The 24,441-nt window shown below is 34.7% G+C and overlaps 1 protein-coding gene and 1 non-coding gene across 2 annotated transcripts; both read right to left on the bottom strand.

Moving 5' to 3' along the window:
• Nucleotides 1-4,475: 4,475 nt before the first annotated feature.
• Nucleotides 4,476-15,315, bottom strand: LOC121415412 (glycosylated lysosomal membrane protein B-like). The gene is made up of 7 exons (XM_041608611.1): nt 15,301-15,315; nt 12,464-12,739; nt 11,567-11,749; nt 9,254-9,484; nt 8,373-8,483; nt 7,702-7,862; nt 4,476-5,282 (listed from the first exon to the last, which is right to left on the bottom strand). The coding sequence occupies exons 1-7, from the start codon at nt 15,313-15,315 to the stop codon at nt 5,093-5,095; spliced, it is 1,167 nt and encodes a 388-aa protein (XP_041464545.1). The 3' UTR covers nt 4,476-5,092.
• TRNAM-CAU lies at nt 7,578-7,653 on the bottom strand. Its single transcript has one exon. It is a non-coding gene; the product is annotated as a tRNA-Met (tRNA).
• Nucleotides 15,316-24,441: the final 9,126 nt, after the last annotated feature.

The following is a 24,441-nucleotide window of genomic DNA, read 5'->3' as shown; positions in this document are numbered from 1 at the left end:
CTCGTCCATCACAGGCACAGCGCAGTGCATGTGCAGCGCATTTGCAATGGTATTGCATGAAAATTAGAATAAAGTTATCATTTGCATGCATTAATTGTTACATAAGATCACTAAAAAGAAAAAGAAAAATCTGTACAAAACATTAAAATATACTTGTACACATTTTTTGGTAACCCAGGGTACAGCGCAAAAAATAAAATAAATAATTCAACAAAATGGTGGATTATTATTTGGTACCCCAGGGTACCAAATACTGCATCATATATAGATTCCTGTACAGAAAATGTATCCTGTTATCAATGCTAATGGAAATCTATGCATGTTTATTTTAGTGTGTAATTTTTTTTCATTTATATTTTATGTATGTGTATTTTCTTCCATGTAATTTCTCATTGCTTAAAACCTTGCCAAATATGTGATATAATTTCAAAATCAGATACATGTATTGCACTGCTATCATTTTGTATCTATATAGGGCCTATATATTTTTCATTATCGGCAGTTAACTTTTAAATCCTATGCAATCATTCTAGATGTTTAATTAAACTGTTTTTTTTAATTTTCAGATACAGATCTTTAATGTACATGTCCTTCCAGCTTTTATATGAGAAAGATTTATATATTTTTTAAAATGATATTTTTAAGAATAAAATATGTTCCTCTCATGTACTTGCTTGTGTGCTGCAAGAAAGATGATTTATGGACAAATTTTCATTTTCCGATATTATATAATCAAGACAGTAACATTCTGCCTATTTTGAAAATAGTGTAATATTTGTTGTACGATGAAGTATTCATACATGTAATAAAATTGATCTATATTTTATGATGACAATGTGTGGTATTGTGTTATTAACTTGGCTGTGATATGACCTTTTGTTAGCTTGAAGACTTAAGCAATTTTTTTAATGCACATTTTGGCAAACTGTTCATCGGAAATTCAAGAGCTGATTACATTGTACAACTGCAACTTTACAAACTACATGTATTTGTTAAAAAAGTAGCATAGAATTCAATAATTTTCTTTTTACAAAAATCATCTTTTATTTCATAGCATTTCACTTTCAAATGTTATACAGATATCATTTGTCTTTTAGAAATTTGTATACGTACATACATTTTGTTCACAGAAGTAAACAGTACAATTTGCAACATAAAGGCACATTTTTAGGTCACATACATTGTATAGGAATAAATATGCTCAATTGATTCACCCCTGACCAATATAAAGTATTCTCAATAATTTTTTTCTCAAAGGACAATACTTATGATATACCTCATTTCAAAAGACAGTGACTGTACTTGGCTTATTCAACTATAGAGTATACATGTACCCCTTAACCGTAACCAAACCAGGGGGGGGGGGAGATCAACCCCCTTGAGATCTCAGCCGCCGATTGCGCGAACGCCGTGAAAATAGGCATGATAATAGTGTGGGATGTACATGTAATCTACAAGGCTGTATGGTTAATTTTCAATCATCAGATTAATTTTATATGAATTAATTATGCTACTTTATGCATAAATCATACTTTTTGCCCTAATTCACTATAAAAATCCCATAGGATGCTTATTTTTGGTGTAAATATTCTTTACACCATTGCTAATAATTACAAATTAAACAAATCCTGGTTTGAAAATGAACTTCTTATGTATTCCATAGTTTTATGAATTTCTTATGTATTTCTTTGTTATTCAACATTTTAATTTTCTTCTTGTATTCACCAAATTCATAGCAGAACCTTTTTAAAGCAGCATTATGCTAAAAATAGATTAATTTCATCTGATGAAAGTAGAAATAATCATATCTTTATGAATACAGTGAGAAAACTTAATTTACACTGACAAAATCATGTTTTGGAGCAATTTGGGGTCCGAGATGCACTTATGCAACGTTGTGTAATTATTGATCCGCATACCTGGGCATCGTAAATTTGGTCTAAAAAAATGTGCAAGATTTAAAAGTAAAAAAGTCAACAAGCAGCGTGGTCAACAAATTTAGCGCAGACGAATAGTGGCGGAAACTGTCGAGGAGGGAGGGGATTGATTATTTCCCCCCTTGCCAGCTGGATTATGGTTAAGAAGCAGTAATGTTATATACATGTACATTACCATACAATGTCCTCACTTGATCACATGATCACAGAGTTATGCTCCATGGTTTACAATGTATTGCAAAAACAACCCAGAGAACAGACACGTTAGATTGAAATATGCACCCAACAACGTGATGCAGGCTATCATAGGCAAAACAAACTGGCAAGATTTACACATAATTTCCTGGAATTTCATGATTTGTTGACATTCAAATTAGGTCTACCAACATCTTATGCTAGAATTTACACAGTAGTTAAGATTAAGGCTAAATTTCAAATAAAAATTAATGCTGACAAATTCCAAAACATTCACACTATTTAGTTACTTTGGTCTCCACCATGTTTTATCTCTATTACTCATTTTGTATGATAACATTTATTACGGTCCAAACCGCAATGAATAGGATGAACATGAATTTGATCAGGGGGGGGGGAGGTGTTTCATTCCATATAGTAACCAGTTGGAGAATGTCACCTTGTCATCTTGGACCCCCATCCCCCCCCCTTGATTGCTCCCCATGCCAGTTTTAATACTTGCAATAATAAAAATGAAAAATTCTAGAAAATGCTGTCTCATGACAGGCATGAATTTAGCACCTTTTGCAAACTTTTAAATTCATTACATTACCTTTTTAACAACAGTGAAAAAATGAGTATAGGCCTACCTTCACTATTAAACAAATCTGAATAATCTGCATAATTTGCTGTAAAGTTCCACCTACGGTAGTGTTACATATAAATATTTCTAAACTACATTTACAAATGTTATAAATATATCTTTGAAGATTAATAACTTTTTATAATAGGGACTGTCACATAAATGAAAATTATTATTGCAGTAACATTGCCATTTGGTAAGCTTCCATACAGAAATTGACTTTTATTGAGTGCTAGTCCATGTTACCATTGTAACCTTTATAATTTTAACAATCCTAAATTCTACATGTACATAGATGCTTTGAAAGATCTTAAAAATGATTGATGTATGATTTGAGTTTGAGTTTATTCTTTATTCACAAATTAAAGTTTAATATACACTGTAATCCACCTTTATCTACAATTTGGGTTTCAGAGAAATTGCTGATTTCTGTTAGGTAATAAAAGTAGTAAATAGTAATCAATTAACAAAAGAGAAATTACAGTACTGCGATTCTTTTTCTCTATGCAGATACACATTTGTATGCTTTTCATTTTCATTATAAATACAACACAAGGTACACATGTACAAAGACCCTAAAAATACTAATAGACATATACCAAAAAGCTCTCTATAAATGCACAATTGGTAAACAAATTCATTTACATGTATGTACTCGATGTGTCTACTGCAGATACCATATAATCTTGGAATATAGCAGCACTTAACATGTACATTTTTTGTAATCAAGATACAAAATTGCAATATTTTAAGCCTTTTCTAACCTGAAAGACTAGCTAGTCTATATAGAATTGGAAATTAAATTCACAAATAAATCTCAGAAATGGTACAACAAGCATAACATTACCAAAAGGAAAACATTTCTCATAGATCTGTAAAAAAATGCATTCATCTTTCTCATTTCCCTGTAAAAGAGAAGCTTATTCTAGGGCACACTTTTAGGTTGATTACATTCTATATGGATTTAATTTACAAATTGCATATATTCTTCAATATTTTTGTGAAATTTTCATACAAGTACAATAATAACATAAAACACAAATATTTTATAATAGTGACTATCATAATAATCATTTGGCAAAGAAATAAATGTATTTAAAAAATGTAAAATGAAAGGGCTAGAAGGTCAATCATGTGAATTCTCCATGATTTCATCTTTTTTTTCAACCTCACATGTTGACTAGGGACTGATGATCTGTGATTTACATTGGGAAGCAACAAATTTCACATTTTTGTTCATGCCATCATGTTCTATAACATCCAAACATGAAAGTTAAATTGACTTTTATCATGCTTCTAAGGGTGTGTTTATGCTTCCATTGAGAGGACAGAATCAGCGATTTCAAATGTCGATTCAAAACGCCGATCGTAAACGTGGTTCTGGGAGTGCTGTTTATGCTTAACTTTTCAGAGCAAATCATGATCTCCAGCTGGCTTCGCATCGTAAAACGAGGTAAAATTGGGCGCACCTTTTTTCGAAAGTTTTTTTTCCGATTGTTGTTATTACGTGGAGATAACATGAGCAATACGACTGAATTTGCCCGCGGATTTTCATCTCACCGAAAGCATGTACCAAATGACGTCATTTAAACACGTTTACGATCGTGGTTCTGTTAACACTTCCCCAGAAAGCCTGATTCTGGTCAAACAACGTTTACAAACGCACCTTTTTGTGAGTTTACGATCGGCGTTTCGAAACATTGTTTAAATGAAAGTAAACATGGACGCAACCGTGTTTTGGACTAATCACGTTTGGAAACGCTGATTCTGGCCTAAAAAGTGGAAGCATAAACACAGCCTTAGATCACTAAAACTTAACAGCCCATTTGCTCTATTCAAGCTACATTCAAACACTGGTCTGAAATTGTGGTATAACTTTCTCACTTTTATTAAGTCTATCCATAGATCATATGCTATTTTTTTTCATGGGAGGACGAAAAAGAATGTTTCATAAAAAACATCACAGACAATTAGTGTTTACTATCATAAGAAAAGAATGAGATTTTTTTTTATAATGTTTTGGGGAATATTTTAAGCGTACAAAGGAGAGAATTGTACTTGTGTGACATCATAAATCTTGGTCGCATTGCCAATGGGAGGGTCTCAACCGCAATAGTGATTTCCATATTTCTAAAATTTATCATTCTTTGCCCATTGCTTCTCCAAATTTCATTTATCTTGAAGCTCTTTCACTGAAGTTGTAATTCTCCTTAGTTGAAAAGATTGCCATATTCCCCAAGATTAGACCTTGTCACTCAACATACCACACACTCACTGTGCTCTAAATAATAATTAAAAAAAGAAAGCCCCTTTAATGTGCACACACAAGGACAGACTTTCATCCATTTATTGAGGTATACTTGGTCAAGGAGTTTGCTTTCCTGAGGGCTATCCTCTTCTGGCATGCGACGATGACTCCTCCGAAAATAATGAGAATAACAGGGATGCCAAGCCCCACCGAGATGATGGAGATGATGAGGATCGAGAGACCGTCGCTAGGTGGGGTCCCGTATCCCGTCACACTGTTCCTGTATATCATCAATGAGAAATCAGGGAGATGGATTGAGATTGAGAAGATATGGAGTTTGGCATTGATGAATTTCTTGCACTTCACAATTATTCACCAAGTTTTTAATAGTAATGGAGCTGCCAATGAGGTAAATTTTAGCATTATTCAGCTGGGTACCCATTTACCTCCCCCGTGTTGAGTATGGCAAATGTGGCATTAATGAGCACACTGTGTTTACTTAGATAAACAGCTGCCTCATTATTTAATACAGTAAATAAACCCAGCAGGTATCAAGTGACAAAACAAGCATTGAGAGCGGTGTTGGCTCAGTCGGTAACGCGTCTGCCCGTCGAACCAAAGATCGTGGGTTCGAGTCCACCCCGGGCAGATGACTGAAGCCAGTGCGTTGTGTGTAAACGTCTCTCCCATGTTTCATAGATGCAGGCTATGTTACAATGGAAAACACTCCGTCCCTCAGATAGGATGTTAAATGGAGGCCCCATTTAGAGGAGAGTCACCACCTTTGCACATTAAGAACCCAATGCACTATTCGTATAAGAGTAGGGGGAAGCCCCGGTGTAGTGGTCCACCTGCTTTCCCCCCAGTAAGTTATATCGGGAGGAGAGACCTGAGGGCCATAGTGATTCAGGTCGCTTTTTGCCTCCCAGGCACAGGTGATGCCAAACAAATAATAATAATAATAATTCATTGTTATTATGAAGGCTCAGAGCTATCCAATTCACTTTCAACTAGCCATAAATGGATACTGGGTCAAATTCTGCTGAGCCTACTGCGAATGTACATGTATACAGCCGAGACTACAACTGACTGCTGACTCAAGCTCAAGCATTGGATGAAAGTTTGAATCTTAACCCTAAAAAGACTGGGGGGGGCTGATTCAGTCCCCCCCCTCGACATTTTTCGCGATAAATCCACCGCGCGAAATTTTTTGACTGCGTCGCTCACTCACTTTATACTCTCAAGTCTCGCGCAACTTTTGAGACCAAAATTGTGACCCCCGGGTAGCGGTTCCAAAATTACGCAACATTTCGTAAGTGCATGCAGACCCAAAATTACTCAAAAACATGAATTTGTGTACAAATCCAATGCAAATAGTGTTCTTAGCCAAAATTCATAAATGTATCATTATTTTTCCTTTTTCTTCTTAAAATCAATTAATTTTATCTTTTTTATGGTCAAAATAAAGTCCCCAACAATTTCCATTGAAAAAACAATAAAAAACAAAAAGTAAAAAAAAACAAAGAAATACATAAGAAATTTTGAAAACAAATAGAATACATAAGAAAATAGATGTGATTTTGAAATTTTTTTAAAATCAATTTGATCAAATGCCTATCTAGAGTATGTGAAACAAAATTAGCATTTCAGGGGCATTATTTTATTAATTAGAGCAAACTTATGATTTCACGCATAAATTAGCATAATTAATGAGACATGAGATTTTTTGCAGAATTTGATGTTATAGTTTTGTAGATAATGCCATGGGTAACGCGTGTGCCAATTTTCGTCGCGATCACGCGATCGACAGCCGAGATCATAAGGGGGGGCTGAATCAGCCCCCCCCGTCTTCTTAGGCGTCGAAATAGCCCAGTCTATTTAGGGTTAAGGCAAACTGTCATTTTCAGTCAACCAATGCCTATAGATATTGATCCAAAATCTGCTCCTTCTTAAAATATTGTTCTGAAAATTGACTCCTCTATAAATTAACTCTTTGTGTGCTGAGCCATGAAACCCTCTGTGCTGAATTATTTTCAGGGAGGGAAACAATGGATTGTTTGAGTGTGAAATGCAAAGTTTGCACGGCACCAAGTATGCATCGGTGCGAAGTACGCATGGAAAGGGTTAAAATTCCGCAAGCTTTCTTTTAATCTTGAGGAATAACAACAACATCAGTGAAAGTAAAATAAAGCAATCAAAAATACAAATTTGAAAGAAAAAGGTATATGCAATCACAGTATTAGTCATGCGACATAAATTTGAGGACAGTGATTGGTGGGATCGAGTGTCTTCATGAATATTCATGAGCTCTATGATAAAACTGATCCCAGCCAAATTATCATTTTGGTGAACCAGTGATTTGGGAATGAAGTTCGACAAAATTAACACCAAGCCACAGAACAATAATGAAACTATAATAATAATAATAACTCTTATTTACCCAGGGTAGCCACTCTCAGCTGTAAGCTGTTCTTCCAGCGCTTCCTGCATAACATAATATGTTATTATTACCCTTCTCCATTCACTCATCGAGCACCTGACAAGAAGGCAGAAGGTCCCATTTTTATAAGTCTTTGGTATGACTCGGCCGGGGATCGAACCCGCGACCTCCCGTTTATGAGACGGTCGCTCTACCACTGAGCCACCATTACAAAGGATATTACTTTCTGAAATTGAAAACTATATCAAAGCTCACTTACCATGCATAATATTTAGTGGCATTGTAAAAACCATCTTTGCCAATACCGAACGATATGTTAAAGCTGCCTAAATCGTAGTCAGACAAGTTACCAAAATAAGCATGTGCTATGCTGTAACTGCTCATATAGTGATTGGTGAAATTTACTGCATAGGTTTTGATCTGTATAATTCAGGATAAAATGAGAAACAGAGAGAATTAAAAAAAAACATTTTACTTAATAATAAGAAGATGAAAATGACATTGGCCAGATATGAAATATGTTTCCCTTTGATGGACTATAAAATACCCTCAAAATGTCTCTTTCTACTTTTTCTTGTGGTGATACAAACTCTTTTTCCATGATGTATTCTTTAAAAATATGTATTACATGTACATGCCCTCCTATAGAAAGAACACATGATCTACTGATAGATGTGATAAAAGAGGCAATTTAAGTGAAATATATACTGAAGTAATAGGGAGAGTTGTTCACTAGTGACATCACACATCTTTGTCGCATTGCCAATTTGAGGATCTCCATATCATTAGTGATCACAATATTTAAATGCTCATAACTTTCTCATTATGTGTGCGATTTTTCTCAAACTTTTGTTGATCTGTTTCTTTGATTTTCTGTTTCCATACAAGCTATTTTGTTCCAAATGTTTCATTCTCCTTTAAGCAACTTACGGGGCTTGAAGCTTCTGTATTTCGGTCAGCACTGGTGTACGCAATAGGTTTCCACTGCATAAAGCTACCTCTGTCAGATTGACTTGTTCCATTTGATAAAACTTGGTAGGTCTGTTTCAAACGAATAGGTAAAGACCATGAATGACAAAAGTATTAAGAAACTTACAAACAAAGACAGAAAAGGGACAAATGAAAGGCTCTTCAAACCAATCGGGCGACCAAAGTTTACAATTCCCCCCAAACTTGTGTTTTTTATTGACAATAATAAAAACATTTTGATAATTATCTTAAAAAAGTTAGTTAATCTATTTAATGAAAATAAAACTTCAATTTATGTATACACACACAAACGAATAATCATCAGTCATTAATCACTTACTTTAGTTTTTCATTGTTTGTCTTCTCCTTCTTACCCTTCATTATTCATCAATTTCAATTCATTTGTTAACATATTTCAAACAAACCAGAAGATGGTATAAAACTTTCAAGAACACCTTTTCACAGCTTTTAATATGAAATATTTTTTTAAATGTTCTAAACAAAATTTGGGGAAGGTCCTGACAACCTTACCAAACAGGTGTGTTGGCTCAGTTGGTAGAGCGTCCGTCTCACAACTGGGAGGTCAGGGGTTCAAACCCCGGCCCCATCAGACCAAGAGACATTAAAAGGTGGGAGTTGCTGCTACCCTGTTTGGCGTTCAATGATTAAATGGATAGAGCCTCATCGATCTGGCACTGCACAGCAGCTGCCGTTCCCACGATCAATTGGGCAAAAGCAAATTTTTAGAGTATTTCATTTCATGTCTATTTCGAACAATAAAACTGGATGGATTTTTTTTCAAATGTTTGCTGGCCATCTCATCAGTCATTGAGTTTACCTACTTTAAAAACAGCTGGTGTGTACTCGTCATCTATGGTGGGTTTATCTTCGAGAGTGATGCCCGATTTCTTGGGAGTTTGCTGATCCCTCACGATGAGCATCTCCAATGCAAACCTTGGCTTCATGTAGTTCATTTGTAGGTTATCAAGGATCAGCGAAAATTCAGTGGTGTTTGGCATATGTTGTAGATGAGGTAGATTCTCGCTTCTGCCTTCAGCACCAAGGCTTTGAACCTAAAGAAGGGTGGGATGTGATGATAATACAGGCCTGGTCACACCGCCCGAGCATTGTTGGAGCGGTCGTGGAGCAGTAGGGAGAGAGGAACGAATTTCGCTCACAAAATTGGGGAAAAATATTGAAAACAAAAATCGAAATCAAAACAAAAACAATCAAAATCGATAATGGTGAACGGTAGCGAGCGGTAATGATTTTTTCTCTCAGCTCCACAACTGCTCCGACAACGCTTGGGCAGTGTGACCAGGCCTTTAATTGACCCATTCAGAACAATGAGTGATTTTAATACCCGCATCTATCAGTGTGGGTATTGAGCTGACTTTTATTGGTATTAAAGGGATGGTCCAAGACTCCAGGGGCCGATTGCACGAAAGGGTCTTTCCAAGGACCGTCTTTCGTGTCGCCCATCTTTTATGATATGCTATAAGCGGGGTGTTTCTTAAATTTATGATAAAGAATAAGATTTATTAGCTTGCTTTTAAATCAAATTTTATACAATTTCATGATATATCATATCATTTTATAAACAAATATTCTGTTAATTTTAAAGGACGAATGAAATATGTTTGGAGATTATTTATTTAAGATGCGTTTCACATGGCGCATCATAAAAGATGGGCGACACGAAAGACGGTCCTTGCAAAGACCCTTTCGTGCAATCGGCCCCAGGCTAAAAGTATTCATAGCTTAACAAATAGATTAGAATTCACTGAGCAAAATGCCAAAAATTTCATCAAAATTGGATAACAAATGACAAAGTTATTGAATTTTAAAGTTTAGCAATATTTTGTGAAAACAGTCGTCATGAATATTCATTACGTGGACTGATGATGTCACATCTCCAATTGTTCTTTTGTATTTTATTATGTGAAATTAGGTTTATTCAAATTTTTTCCTCCAAGAACTGAAAAATTGGATTGACAACTGATTTAGTACATTAGATAATTATTGCTGCAACTTATTTCATAGTAAGGGAGAATATTATTCACACAAGTATGAAAAAAATGAAAAAATTCTGATTTTATGTAATAACGGCCAAAAGAAGCTGCTGAAAACTGCTTATCTAATAAAAGAGAGCCAATTTAGTAAATTAAAAAGTCAAAAGGGGCCCAAGCTTTCGATCCTAGCAGAATCTTTGTTGGAGGCAGAATGACAAACATAGCTTCGCAGGTGAGACAAAAATGGAACAACCATAATATAGACCACAGACAAGCTACAGCAACACTATAAACAAGGAGACAAAAGGGGCATTAGTAAGTAGAGAAGACCAATCAGGTTAGTGAAGGGGATGAAAGAAAAGGAGAAGTATGTAATAACATACAAAACAGAAAGTGGAGATGTGACATCATCAGCCCACCTAATGAATATTCATGACGACTGTTTTCACAAAATATTGCTAAACTTTAAACTTCAATAACTTTATCATTTGTTAACCGTTTTTGATGATATTTTCGGTATTTTGCTCAGTGAATTCTACTCTATGTGTTAAGATATAAATATTTTCAGCCCGGACCATCCCTTTAATAGTTACACACCAAAATTGTAAAATTAAGTAGATCCTGGGATGAATCTCTTTCAATAACCTTAAGTAACACATTTTTTTATACAAACTTTAAAGATGACCTACATTTAAATTGAAGGTAGACAACTTGAATGGACTCAAACATAACTCTACTTTGAATTTAATTTCTGATGTTTTATGAGATAAAGATAATTTTAAATTAGTCAAATCAGGTTTTGGATTCAGGAAAAACTATCTAGATTGTGTTACCAACACCGACAACACCAAACTTGAAATTAACCCACTGAATTATTTCCTGTCTGATCAGCTTTTATTCAAATTGGCTACAATAGTATATTTCTATTATTGGTTTCACCTTTCATTTCAATTTTGCTGTACCAGAAATAAATAGAGATTGATAAATACTGCCTTTAAGATTTTGGGTATTGCCAATGTGCATGGAAAAGCAATTCTGACAATGCCGTTGGATTGCCAATTTTAGGGATTTTAGAGATTACTTTCATTTCAATCACCACTTCCCCAGCTTACTATGACAAAATTTTCAGAGACATTACACTACCTTCAAAACTAGTGATCCATTATCAGTTGCTGGCTTCATGCCTGGCACTGTCTTAAAGAGGGCGCTCTTTTCAGTGCTATTTATGGTAACGTTCGTCCACATCAGATCAGATATGTCTACTGTCCGGGTCACGTTGACCTTGGTGATGTCTGCTGTGTCCTTTTCATCATCGTACTCCAATAACTGTTGACAGAAATAAGAATTTAATCTTAAATATATAATCAATTCGTGTATATTATACCCTAATGATATAGGCCAACCATTATGCAGTATTGAAAAAGATGCAACGAATCCAAACATCTGACATCACAAGCCAGGAATAGTACCCTGAGCCATAAATAGTTCAAAAACTTTCTACGGCTTGATGGGCAGGGCTTACAAGTATAAAAAACTATCCCATTGAGATTGTAACAGTATGTGTACAAACAATGCTCAATCACTTTTATCAAATTATGTAATTAATTTCTCACTAAAAGACCGGGATTCCTTACTATTCAAATTCATCCAATTACATTTCCAATCGGTTGTTTTTATGATAATACCATGGAGCTACTAATAACGGATATAATCCACATATACAGCCTTCAATCATGGTGAAACTATAGTCCCCTCTTGCGACCATCTTCCTTTGCATTCTTTCATCACTGCGGCAACCATAGCTTTCATTCACTGTATGAATGTGAATGCTACAGAAGAAACTCTTGGATTGTAGAAATCTGTTCCAATTTAACAGGCAAACTTCAGCTATAAACAGGCACACATATCACATGCTCTGCACATTCTGGTCTGAAAATGAAATATTGCATCAATTTCAGATTTGATTCGAATTTTTGCAAGGTCTACTTCTACATGTACACTGTAATACCATTTTGATTCTAAAAAAACTCAATTACAAACCCTTGACATGACAAATGCCGAGACTGAAAGCACATCTTCTTTGGGGGTGAAAGTGATTGCTCCTCCTTTCCTGGCGATAGCATTCTTCCAATCTACTTTCATCATCGCCGTTTTCGTTGTTCTCGCGACCAGCACACTTGGCGATCCAATAGAACACCAGACATGGTGTATCGTATCTGTAGGACCTATCGCATGGAAGTGTATGAGATTGTAGAAGGTGCCATTGCTGCCCTTACATTCTGGGATGTCGCAGCCATCATTGTAGGTGATTGTTACCTGTGAGATCAAAAATTATAAAAACAATGAAAACTATGAGGATGGAAAAAAAAACATTTTTGCCCATTTTATAGAGAAAGAAAGGGAAATCAAAGCTATTCTTAGTACTGTTGACATTGAGAGCTTCGAATTTCTAATTCAGGAAAAGCGATAATTCAAACATACACATAAAATTATTCATATAAATTAATTGATCATTTGGTCAATTCCATCATTCGAAAAAAATATATCCATTTATTAAGATGTCAGCAATACCGTTGCTTTTCAAAGCAATAAAAGAGAACAAAATATCAATCATCGGTGAGGAAGAGTGTGTTGTCGAGTATAACACAGTGACTCAGTTCTTTTCCATAAAATAGGGAGGTAATTAATGGATGTTATCGCATAGCATTCTAGAATTTACTACGTAGCTGAATATCCAGTACCAACCGCACAGTAACAAATTGGCGCTGACAATGTGGTCACTGAGGCCCTGTGACAAATGGTAATGTGCTTGTGATGCCTAATGTAATAACAATGTATCATTTACATCTCATTGATCTTAGATCAATGTTTGACATCACAAGCCGAAAGATCTACTGTAAGTGCTCTGTTAGCCTTAACAGAGATTCTGTTCGGCCAGTAGAGGTTTTTGGGGTTGAAACTAGCCTGCAATAAAAAAAATCCTAATTGGCTAAAAATCTAAGAAGAGGAAGGAGTATTTGCCTAACATGTACAGGACACATTGGTAAACCAAACTATTGTACTTCTATATGTTCAACCCCCAAATAATATGCCTTTCATCCTATATTTCCATTTTACGATCCGAGGTAATGCAGACTCTTCCAACGAGTGGTGAATTTTCAGTTACTAAAAGGGGGAATTACACATATATACGTGTAGATGTTCAACACCAACTGTAGTAAAGATTTGGTCCTGTCTCATTCATACTTATGGGGGGGGGGGGGGGTTACAGATGAACCTCACACACTAAACACACAAAACACCTACACCCATGAAAGCATGAATCTGTTTTTAAATATTTTTTATTATTGATATCCATTAAAATTAATTATTTTTAGATCTATACTGTCTCTCTCTATATTTTTTTTTAATTGAATGTATCTATCTATTCATTTCTATTCATTCAATCATTCGTTTGTTCATTCATTCATTCACCTATTTTTAATGTAATTTTTTTCCATTCTTTATTTATCACTTTATTCATTTATTTATTCTTTTATATATTTATTTACTGATTCATTTATTTATTCGTTTATTTATTGATTCATTCATTTATTCATTTACTTATTTATTTACATTATCATTTATTGATTGATATATTTACCTATTTATTTATTTATTTTCATTATCATTATCAATTTTATTTTGAGGGGGGCATCATGGGTTAAAGATGAAGAATAAATAAGCCCATTTGTTTTTGTGGTTGTATAAGAGTATGGACTATATGGTTGTGAGCGTAATAGCTCCATGTTGTGAGGGTGTCAAAATACACTTAAATAGATGTACTTTATAAAATTGATTTTAATAATACATCCAGCACTGATTACAAAAACAAAACATCATGAATGTGTGTTTTAATTTTTCAATCAATCTAGTTAATGACCATTATTATGACACCCCCCCCTTGAAATAAAAAAAAAAAGAGATAAACTTGGACTCCCTGAAATCCCTGTGGGCTCCCTAAAAAAGTGCTGGAGGAGGAGGGGGGGGGGGTACTGAAATTATAACATGATACCTTTGTGCTGCACCAACTCGAAAAATAGGAGACTCTGGATCTAAATTTTGGTCTTAACATGAGGGTCTCCGGACCGGCTCTTGGATCAACGATTGCTGAAAATGCAACGCTCTGGAATGGATCACATAAAAAACGGGGGTCTCCAAAAATACTCATATGATACTAAAATTTAATAAGTGATTATAAATAATTAGTATTTACTACTAATTATTTATAATCACATGTTGGATTTGAGTATTTGTAAAATAATAATTTTTATCTATAAATTGTTCTTCAAAACGGCATCGCTAGTCGGATGTACCTCATAATGAAGCGGTTCAAGTGTTAGGACAAGTGTCTTTGCTTTGTTGACAAAATGATCAATGGATCTATGGGAGATTGGGTCTTGTAAGAAACGTCTCATTTTTACCATTTATAGTGAAATAATTTTTATTCCTTTATACGCATTAGGCGCCTAAAGGTTCAGAGATAAATAAAATTCAACCCTACAAACTGATTTCACCCTCTATGGATTTCCTTGGATTTCCCTCATCTTTGTGTACACACGTGTCTCTTAAATATGGCCGGCGGTACTTCAAGACTCCATGATGAAGTATATATGGTAGAGTGACCTTAATTCGAATGAAACCTAATTTTGCGCACGGGCAAATACCTCAATATCTAGTTAATATTTTGAAAAACTGACATCACCAACAGAAAGAGCGACTTACAATTACCCAGTCTTGTACTTTTCTTGAAGGTATTAAGGTCTCTATTAATGAAAATATTGGCAAAACATCGGCAAATTTTGTTACCTTTTGCGTCTGCTCCGAGAAAATCTAACCTTCTTGACAAGCATCAAGAATTCCCCGGTTTGCAATGGGATGTCTCCAATTCCAAATAAGTACGGTAAGTAAAATGTGATTCCAACCGAATTTATGGCATTTTAACCTCCATCTGATACAATTATCTTACCCTTTTCTGCTTGATTTCTTTTCTAAAGCCTTGCAAAATGATCGTGCGCAAATTAAGGTCACGCTTTTTTATGACACTTTTTCAGCCGAGTGCGCACTAGTCGATAATGGAATTTTGAGATCGCGATACCGGCGAAACCATTGGCCTGATTTATAATTCCGACAAGCTAATTTGACTTTGGAATCTTGCCTTCTGTTTGGTATTCATGATTTGATTAATTTTGTCTGAATTATGAGATATTTTGGATTGAAAATCAACTTCATGATAATTTTTTAAATGTGCGCAAATTATGGTTACCCCAGGGGCCCGTTTCTCAACACCCGGACAAGTTAGTCATATCTTTATCCACAAACCACGGAGTTAGTTCCAATCTTACTAAACCTGTTTCACGAAAGGCTTCCTAACTAAAATACCTTGATATCGATACTATCGGTAAAAAGAGCAGACAAGACGTAGCCTTAGTCTCAAAATAGCATAATTTTCAAAAAGAAAAATTATGACAAAATTGAAAATATTGTGGTGAATTGGGAATCACATGTTTTGAAAAATAATAGCACAGGTAAATTATGCATCAATCATACATACTTAGAACATGAAGACTGGGGCATTTAATTCTTGAAAAATTGAATTATGAATAATTTATTTCATGACTAAAAAAATCACATGTGGACGTTGAGATGGGTACCCCTGGGTTATCCAATTATAATAGTTTACAAAAGTAAACCATAATGGTTTTATTTGTAAAATTATGATAATTATTCAATGTTTTACGATTCCAAACATCATCGAAATATAGTTTAACATTTTATTTTATAAATCTTTGATACCGATCTTACGATTTGACAAATTCTATGCATAAATTAGAGATTAGAATTTATCCAAATGTCAATAGGGTCTGAAAACGACAAATACAAGTCCAGTTATGGATGGCCTGACGTGGTAGAATTTTTATCGATTAAATTATTTTACTATTTCAAAATGAATAGTTTTGTGGCGTTTTACCAACAGTTTTCATAGTTACTTTGTATTACAATGATCATTGAATGCATTATCCCACTTGTCTTGGGATGTAATTTCAACCTCTATGACTATGGTTGATTACGTAAGATTATAATTTTCAAATTTCTCGGCACTTTTGCATGTCATAGTCTACCCACATGATGCCACTACGTCATCAAGAAAGAAGTTATGACAGGTTCGGAGGTGTCATAAATATTTAGTGAAGTTGTTGTACCCGAAGGCGATCTTGGTAATGAGCACTCACACATTGTACGAGGTTAGTATGTACTAACCTCGTACAATAGACCGTGTTTGACCCTGGATTTCGAAGTAGTCGGCAAACATCGCTTCATTGCTGAAGTAATATTTGCCGAAGCTCCTTCTCGCTACGCACCGGGGCTCTTGCCGGTAAGTAGCAATGGTTTGTTGAATATGAAAATAATAATAAAATAATAATCCGATAAAAAAAGCACATTTTGCTTACCTCGGCCTCGAAAGTGACTTCGCTTGTCTCTTCCACGGAAATACAAGGAAGCCCGTTGGTGGCGCTAATAATTTCACAACCTTGATTCAGCTCCTCGGTAATTTTATAACTGTATCTAAATTCTTTGAATGCGCAATCCTCATGATTAATTTACTAATTATGGGCACCAATTAATGCCTTCAAAAAACATAATTAATGATTATTATTGGTGATGATAACACTCATTTGCATTAATTTAAAAAGATGACTGATAAAAAAAAATGAAAATAACATACGTGCCTGGAAAGAAACCAGCAGTACAAGCTTTGACGAACGTCAATAATACGTATACGGTATACCAAAGTCTATACAATGAAAAGATTGGACACTTCACGGACTTTGCGTAATGCCTTGCGTCGATATGCGTGTAAAATAGTGTAGGTGCCTATTCTTTCCCTTGTCGTGTCTTTGATATGAATATAAATCGCGCGCCCTCTTCAGGAGAAAATTGATATCAACGCTGACTGATTTCTATCTCCGTAAAATCTTCACTGAAGATCAAGAAAATATACATATTTTTAGAAAGAAACTTCAAGGAGAAGTCACGGAAGGATCTAAATGATTCGGTAAGTGTCATAGCAGGATGTGGAATATTTATTTATACATAATATTTTATGTGGGCAAAAGCCCACTGTATTTTGGAAGTGTAGTTGTGTGTCGCGTGCGTATGACTGATAATCCTTCGCTCGCGAGACGATATGAACCCATGGGTGGGTAATGAGGGCTTCGTGAAATGGTTAGCGGACAAGTAGCTCACTATCTGCGACTTAGACTTAGTCAAGAAGTTAGACTTAGAGTAGAACTATGCTTTATGACGGTGTTGAGAAACACTATGAGATCGCCGGCCAAAATCTCTCCATACTCTCTCGTGTTTAACTCATTAATGTCACGAATGGTCTCCAATTCAACTCCTTTTCTCCTTGGCCAAAATCACTCGTTTTTATCTCTTTTGGGTGAGAGGGGGTAGTTGTAAAACAGTTGAAAAAAATATATATTTGAGATTTTTCATACATCGTTGAGCCTATGGCGAAGGTCAGAGAACTTCAATTCCTCTCAATTTTTGACAACGGTCGTAAACCATTGCTGAATCACTAGAAACCATCTCGATTTAATGTCTTTTTTTACGAGCGGACGAAGGGCGCTCGCTCCCCAGATAGGTAATCAGATAGTCTGTATTTTCATACATTATACTGGATACGATAATGGCATCGACCAATATGACCAGCATTTTCTATTCTGCAAGTTCATAGTTAATGAATTAACTATGAAATGAATCAATGTATCATATACTTTATTTCTTCCCACCAACACCATTGTTTATTGTTTTTTTTTTATCTGCCATTCACACTAAGCTGGTCTGGACAAACAACTATACGTAGACTACGAAGTCTGGCCCCGATATAAATAGAAGGTCATTGGGCTGGGTGAAGTATAGAAATTAGCTAATTATGATTTTTCCCTTTATCATTTACGTAATTTCGACTAAACATGTAGAAAAATGAATAAAGTATGAAATTTCATATTAAAACAAACTTTGAACGAAGAAAATTGATGCACGAGAAGTCGACTTTCTGCACATGGAACATAGCCTCATGTCAAGACTTTTGGTATCGATTTATTATTTTGTTCTTTTTGTGGCAGCAACATGCTATTTATTTCTGTTGCCTTCTGATCTGTCTTCTCGCTTCACAAATCATTTCGATTTCTTGTGTATCTCTCGCATGAGAGTGCGAGAGACACACCGCACAGGCTTGATTAATGCAGAGACGCAAATCATGTGCAGATTAATAGGTTTATTTCTTGACGTTTGTTTCGAGAACCTCTATTCGTATGCTTATAGTATGCAAATACATTTACTCTCGCATGAAGGAAATATTAAGCTTACCAACTGAAACTTTCGAATCAATTTCCGGCTACATCAAAATAATTCTGGCACTATGGTGGTTGCAGCAGGTTTTTTTTTTAATCATTAAATTAATGAACCTCGCATGAATTGTATAGGTTTTCCCGTCCAATTTCGTCAAAATTTCAACCGATTTAATGATGTAATAGTTCAATTTGCAACTAATTCGAATGACCTATGAGATAAACATTTAAATGCCCAAATAATTTATTTGATTTAATCATATTGGCACGCGATTTCATGATTATTTCATTTAAACAAGTATAAAGATCGAGCAAATTCAAATAGCCGAAGAGATGTTTTCAAATTCGCAACGGCACCCTCCTTGCGAAGGTTTAGTAATTCAAAATCATTAATATGCGATCACTTATAGGATATGCACAGTGTTTTTCGTTTTTATTTTTTCATTTTTTTTACTTCATTTGAATGATTATGGAAATTGGTTTTACTTCTTAATTGGATGTTTACCATTATACTGAAATGTATCATCCATCTGAAAAACCATCATCGGAACGACAACTCGTTTTTCCACTTTCATTCAACTACAGAACGTGGTCAATACCATCCCTTCCCCACAACGATATAATTTACAATTATGTGAAATAAAAAAGAACAAGATGATGAAAAAAAACCTACCATTGGCATAGGTCACTCACTGGCGGATCCAGGGGGGAGGGCACACCCGGCTCGTGTCCGTGCCCCCCCCCCCTTGAGAGCCACAATTAAAAAAATCGTGGACCGTCCCTTATTCTTTGGTTAAAAACCTTCGGTTTTGCTCGTCAAATTCTTAGGGTAAATGCCCCTTTTTTGGAAATCCTTGATCCGCCCCTGCACCCACTCATTAATCACTAAAATAACCGTTCACAACCATATCCTATAGTGTTACATGAATTACGTCTTTATCAAACATAATGGAATGAAATTATTCTAACTGAAAGATCAGAAAAAAAGGTAGGGTAAAGTTTGGAGAAAAAAAATGTATAACGTTATAAAAGAAAAATGAACACAGAAACATGTTATCTGAATGTGGACGTTTAAAGTGCAAATATGTGTGCCGATTAATGAAATTAAAAATGGTATTTTGGGTGAAATTAAACGATCAGTTCGTCGTTGCGAAATTAAACGACGACTTTGGGCCATTAATTTGAACGAATTTCTCCCTAAATTGAATTTCTACCAAATTCAAAGAAATGATATAGAACGGAATTAAATGATGAATAAATGAAAATGAACCATGTGTGCAGAGGGTTGACAAAATATTTCGAATTTGAAAGTCCTTTCATTAATTTAAATGCAACCCTGATGAAATTGGACGGGAAAACCTATATTAAATCAGTGGCGTAATGAGCAAAAAAAATTGAGGGAGCTGTGTAGCTTTTCGGGTATATTCATGAAAGAGATTTTAACATTTTAAAACAATTATGATATTGTGAATGTTGACATAATATCATAATGAATTTCACACTTTTCTCTTTTTTCTTTCTTAATCGTGATTATCATTTCTTTTGGGATATATGGGGGGAAGCGACCCAAGGGGGCATCTGTGCTCCACTGAAATGTTTTAAGTTTAGCTCCCCCACCAAACTTCGAGGAAAAGGGGCCCATCTGCCCCAGGCTCTTAAACGCCATAAAAAAAAAAAAAAAAAAACACGATTCCACCTAATTATCATGTGGTACTGCCCGCGCATCCGTAACCATTGAAAATATTACGCAAGTTTTGTTTTCAAGAAAAAAACATGAATAATAAAAATGATTTTTAAAATCATAATTAAATAATTGATTAACTTATTTATTCCATCGTTTATCTATTTTCATTTACAATGCCAATGTTCAGGACTTAATAGGCACACCGCACAGGCTTGATTAATGCAGAGACGCAAATCATGTGCAGATTAATAGGTTTATTTCTTGACGTTTGTTTCGAGAACCTCTATTCGTATGCTTATAGTATGCAAATACATTTCTTTCAGGAAGGATTTCCCTTGAATTAATACAATATCAAGTCTATAGGAAAATTCTCAAGCATCTGCTCCGCTGATCATGCATTCTACCTGGAATTGGTATACATTAAATTGTCATCGCCATGAGAGTCATGTACAGGCGCTGGCGCAAAAGCGTATTGAAGTTCCTCAGTTTATTTTTCCATTGGGCAACTTCCCGCCACCACTTACGGCAGTCACACACTTCTGGTGAAATTTTGAGTTACTGTATATCCTTGGCTTCGCCATGGACATATCCGTTGAGAATATTGTACAAGCATGTACGTGAAAGAGGATGGAGAAAGGGAGAGAAAGCTTGATTGATTTAATCCATTATGTGCTCGACGGTCCAACTCTTGGAGGGTGGCAATATTGATAGAATAAAGTCATGAAACTTCTGTTTATTCTCGTGTAGATCTAAACACTTCGTGTGTCCAATCATAGAGTTAATAGCTCTATGGTCCAATATAATAAAACAGATACTAGTAGACAAAACTTTCATTGACTTTATGAACCAATCAAAGTAGACACACTGCCGTGGATGTAAGCGGTGGGGTCATACCCTGTCATCTTTGTGGAGGCGGATGATATTTTTTTTACAAAAACGTCCTATCCCACACTGCAAGGCAGTCAAGAGTGTATGATGAGATGACTTTGATCAAATCAAGCCGTTAATGAAACATTATGTTCGGACAGTAGTCCCCATATATCTTTGCAATAATTTATCCAATGTATAGGGTGACGGCATCATCTTTGAATATAATTTTAAAGATTGTTCACAATTTGTCCCACAATTTTTTTTATTATTATTATTTTAAAACATCATGCTATTTCCACGTATTTATATAAGCCTGTTGTGGCCTGTGATGGATTATAATCATTTCATAAAGCATCTCTTATGACAACGACCAATTTGACCAGCAATAACTATTCTGCAATTAAGTATGTAGTTTTTAAAGGACAAGTCCACCCCAACAAAAACTTGATTTGAATAAAAAGAGAAAAATTCAACAAGCATAACACTGAAAATTTCATCGAAATCGGATGTAAGATAAAAAAGTTATGGCATTTTAAAGTTTCTCTTATTTTCAACAAAATAGTTATTATGAACGAGCCAGTTACATCCAAATGAGAGAGTAGATGACATCACTCACTCACTCACTATCAACCTCACTATTTATTTTGTATTTTATTATATGAAATATGAAATATTTTTATTTTCTCGTCATTGTCATGTGAATTGAAGTTTCATTCCTCCCTGAATACATGGAATTCCATTATTTTAAACTTTTGTGATTCAAGGTCCTAATCGTCAAATTCGTAGAAATTGAAATATTGTATAATTCAAACAATAAGAAACAAAAGAAATAGTGAGTGAGTGACGTCATCGACTCTCTCATTTGGATGACTCGTTCATATAACTATTTTGTTGAAAATATTAAAGCGAAAGTTTGAAATGTCATAACTTTCTTATTTTACATCCAATTTTGATGAAATTATCAGCATTGTGCTTGTCTGGTTTTTCTCTATTGATTCAAATCAACATTTTTCTGAGGTGGACTTGACCTTTAAATTAGCAATTAAATGAAGCAATGTGTCATATATTACACCAACGCAATTGTTTTTTTTTTTGTTTAACTGACATTCCCACCAGACTGATCTGGAGAAAGAGTGAAGTCTGGTCCAATACAAACAGAAGGTCATTAGGCTGGGTGAAGTACAGAAAATTGCTAATTATGATTATTTATATTGCTCTTTTACACGATTTCGAAGGAATATGCAAAAAATGAATAAAATGTGAAATTTTATCAAACTTTGAACGAGAAATTTGATGCGCGACAAGTCGGCTTTTAACATAGCCTCATGTCAATACATTTGCTTTAAATTCGTTATTTTGTTCTTTTGGTGATGGCAGCGCCAAAGGCTTTTCTGCAGGTCTTACATGCCGTCTTATCGTTTATAAGCAAACATATTTGTTTTATTCATTTTTATATATATTTTTAATTGCACACATTTTATCTCTCTTCTTTATCATTTACTATTGTGAATCTAAATCGTGTTTAATTCTCAATTCATTTTTTTTTTCAATAAACCTTAAAGGGGTACTCCAGTCTGAACAATATTTATACCTAATGAATAGAGTATAATTCACAGAGCAAAATGCTGAAAATTTCATCAAAATCGGATTACAAATAACGAATTGAATTTCAAAGTTTGTCAATATTTTGTGAAAATATTTTTATGCACGTTATGAATATTCATTAGATGGGCTGCTGATCTCACATCCCCACTGTCCTCTTCAAATGTTATTACATTAAATGAGTATTGCTTCATTTTTCATACAAACGTGTGAATGATGTGTCTCTCTTATATTGAAATAAGTTGCAGCAATGAATATCTGATGCACTTAATCTGTTGTCAATCCAATTATTTTAGTTCCGAAAAAGAATGTATAAACCTAATTCCATAATACAAAAGAACAAGTGGGAATATGACATCATCACCTAGCTCACTGAATATTCATATAAAGACATGCCTACTGTTTCACCTAAATAAGGCAAATCTTTAAAATGCCAAAACTTTGTTATTCCATGTCCGATTCGGACCCAATGTTTGTTTGCCTGATTTTTATTTATCTCTTTAAACTTTCAGCCCGGCTGGAGTATGTATCCCTTTAGTTGAAATGAATTTAATTGAAAAAGTAAAAAGTGGCATAATGAGCCAATTTTTTGTAACAGCTGGATAGTATAGTATTCATTTTCCGTATAAAAAAAACAAAAAATGCCAAACGCCTGGATAGCACATTTTCAGTTTAGTCTACATGACCATACTGTTCTTCCATGGGGTCCATATACAATGCAATGTAAAAAGTAAACACATACAGGGGCGGAAATCTCTCCAAAAAGGTAGGGGGGACAAGGGTCTGGAAAATTTGACAAGCAAAAAAAAGGGTATTACCTAAAATTTAAGGTCATTTCGACGAAAATATATTTGACAAGCAAAAAAAAAAAAAAAGGTCATCTCGTCCCAAAACGCATGTTTTATTCCCATTTTCAGTGATATATTTCTTAGCATCACCAAAGACCCAAAATAGTAGGGGGGACATTTGATATTGTGTCCCCCTACTATTTTGAGTAGGGGGGACACGACCCCCCTGTCCCCCCTGGGATTTCCGCCCATGAACACATATGAAAGAAGCATAACATGTACGGTAAATCAAACAGAATAACAAAATGACATGATATATGTTGTTATAAGAAAAGATCATAAAATTAAATAGTTTGGCAAGAATCTACACTAAATTGTTTTATAAAATTATTGAATTGAATGAATTAGGCTGATATCACGTTATTGAAAAAGGTTTTCACAAGGAGCAAGGAATAATAAAATGAATATTAATGTACAAATGGATAAAAATGAATATGTAATGATTGTAAACTGTCGTCATAATAACACAAAATTCTTGTTCACGCATACAATTTTAAGAGGACAATATAAGAGAGTAAAATATTGAAAGGAATTCAGGATAAAAGTACAGATTACATTGAGACAACATAGAAATAAATATATAAAACATGTATATACACTGATTGGATTCATATGAGA

This window comes from Lytechinus variegatus, chromosome 5, assembly GCF_018143015.1.
Source record: "Lytechinus variegatus isolate NC3 chromosome 5, Lvar_3.0, whole genome shotgun sequence".
In the NCBI taxonomy this organism is placed as follows: domain Eukaryota; kingdom Metazoa; phylum Echinodermata; class Echinoidea; order Temnopleuroida; family Toxopneustidae; genus Lytechinus; species Lytechinus variegatus.
This window is presented reverse-complemented; position numbering and strand designations above follow the sequence as displayed.

Excerpts from the sequence above, each read along its gene's own strand:
- LOC121415412 (XM_041608611.1), bottom strand. Across the intron at positions 9,485-11,566 it reads ATGGATCACTAGTTTTGAAG|GTTCAAAGCCTTGGTGCTGA; the intron begins GTAGTGTAATGT and ends ACCCTTCTTTAG. Across the intron at positions 8,484-9,253 it reads ACACACCAGCTGTTTTTAAA|ACCTACCAAGTTTTATCAAA; the intron begins GTAGGTAAACTC and ends CGTTTGAAACAG.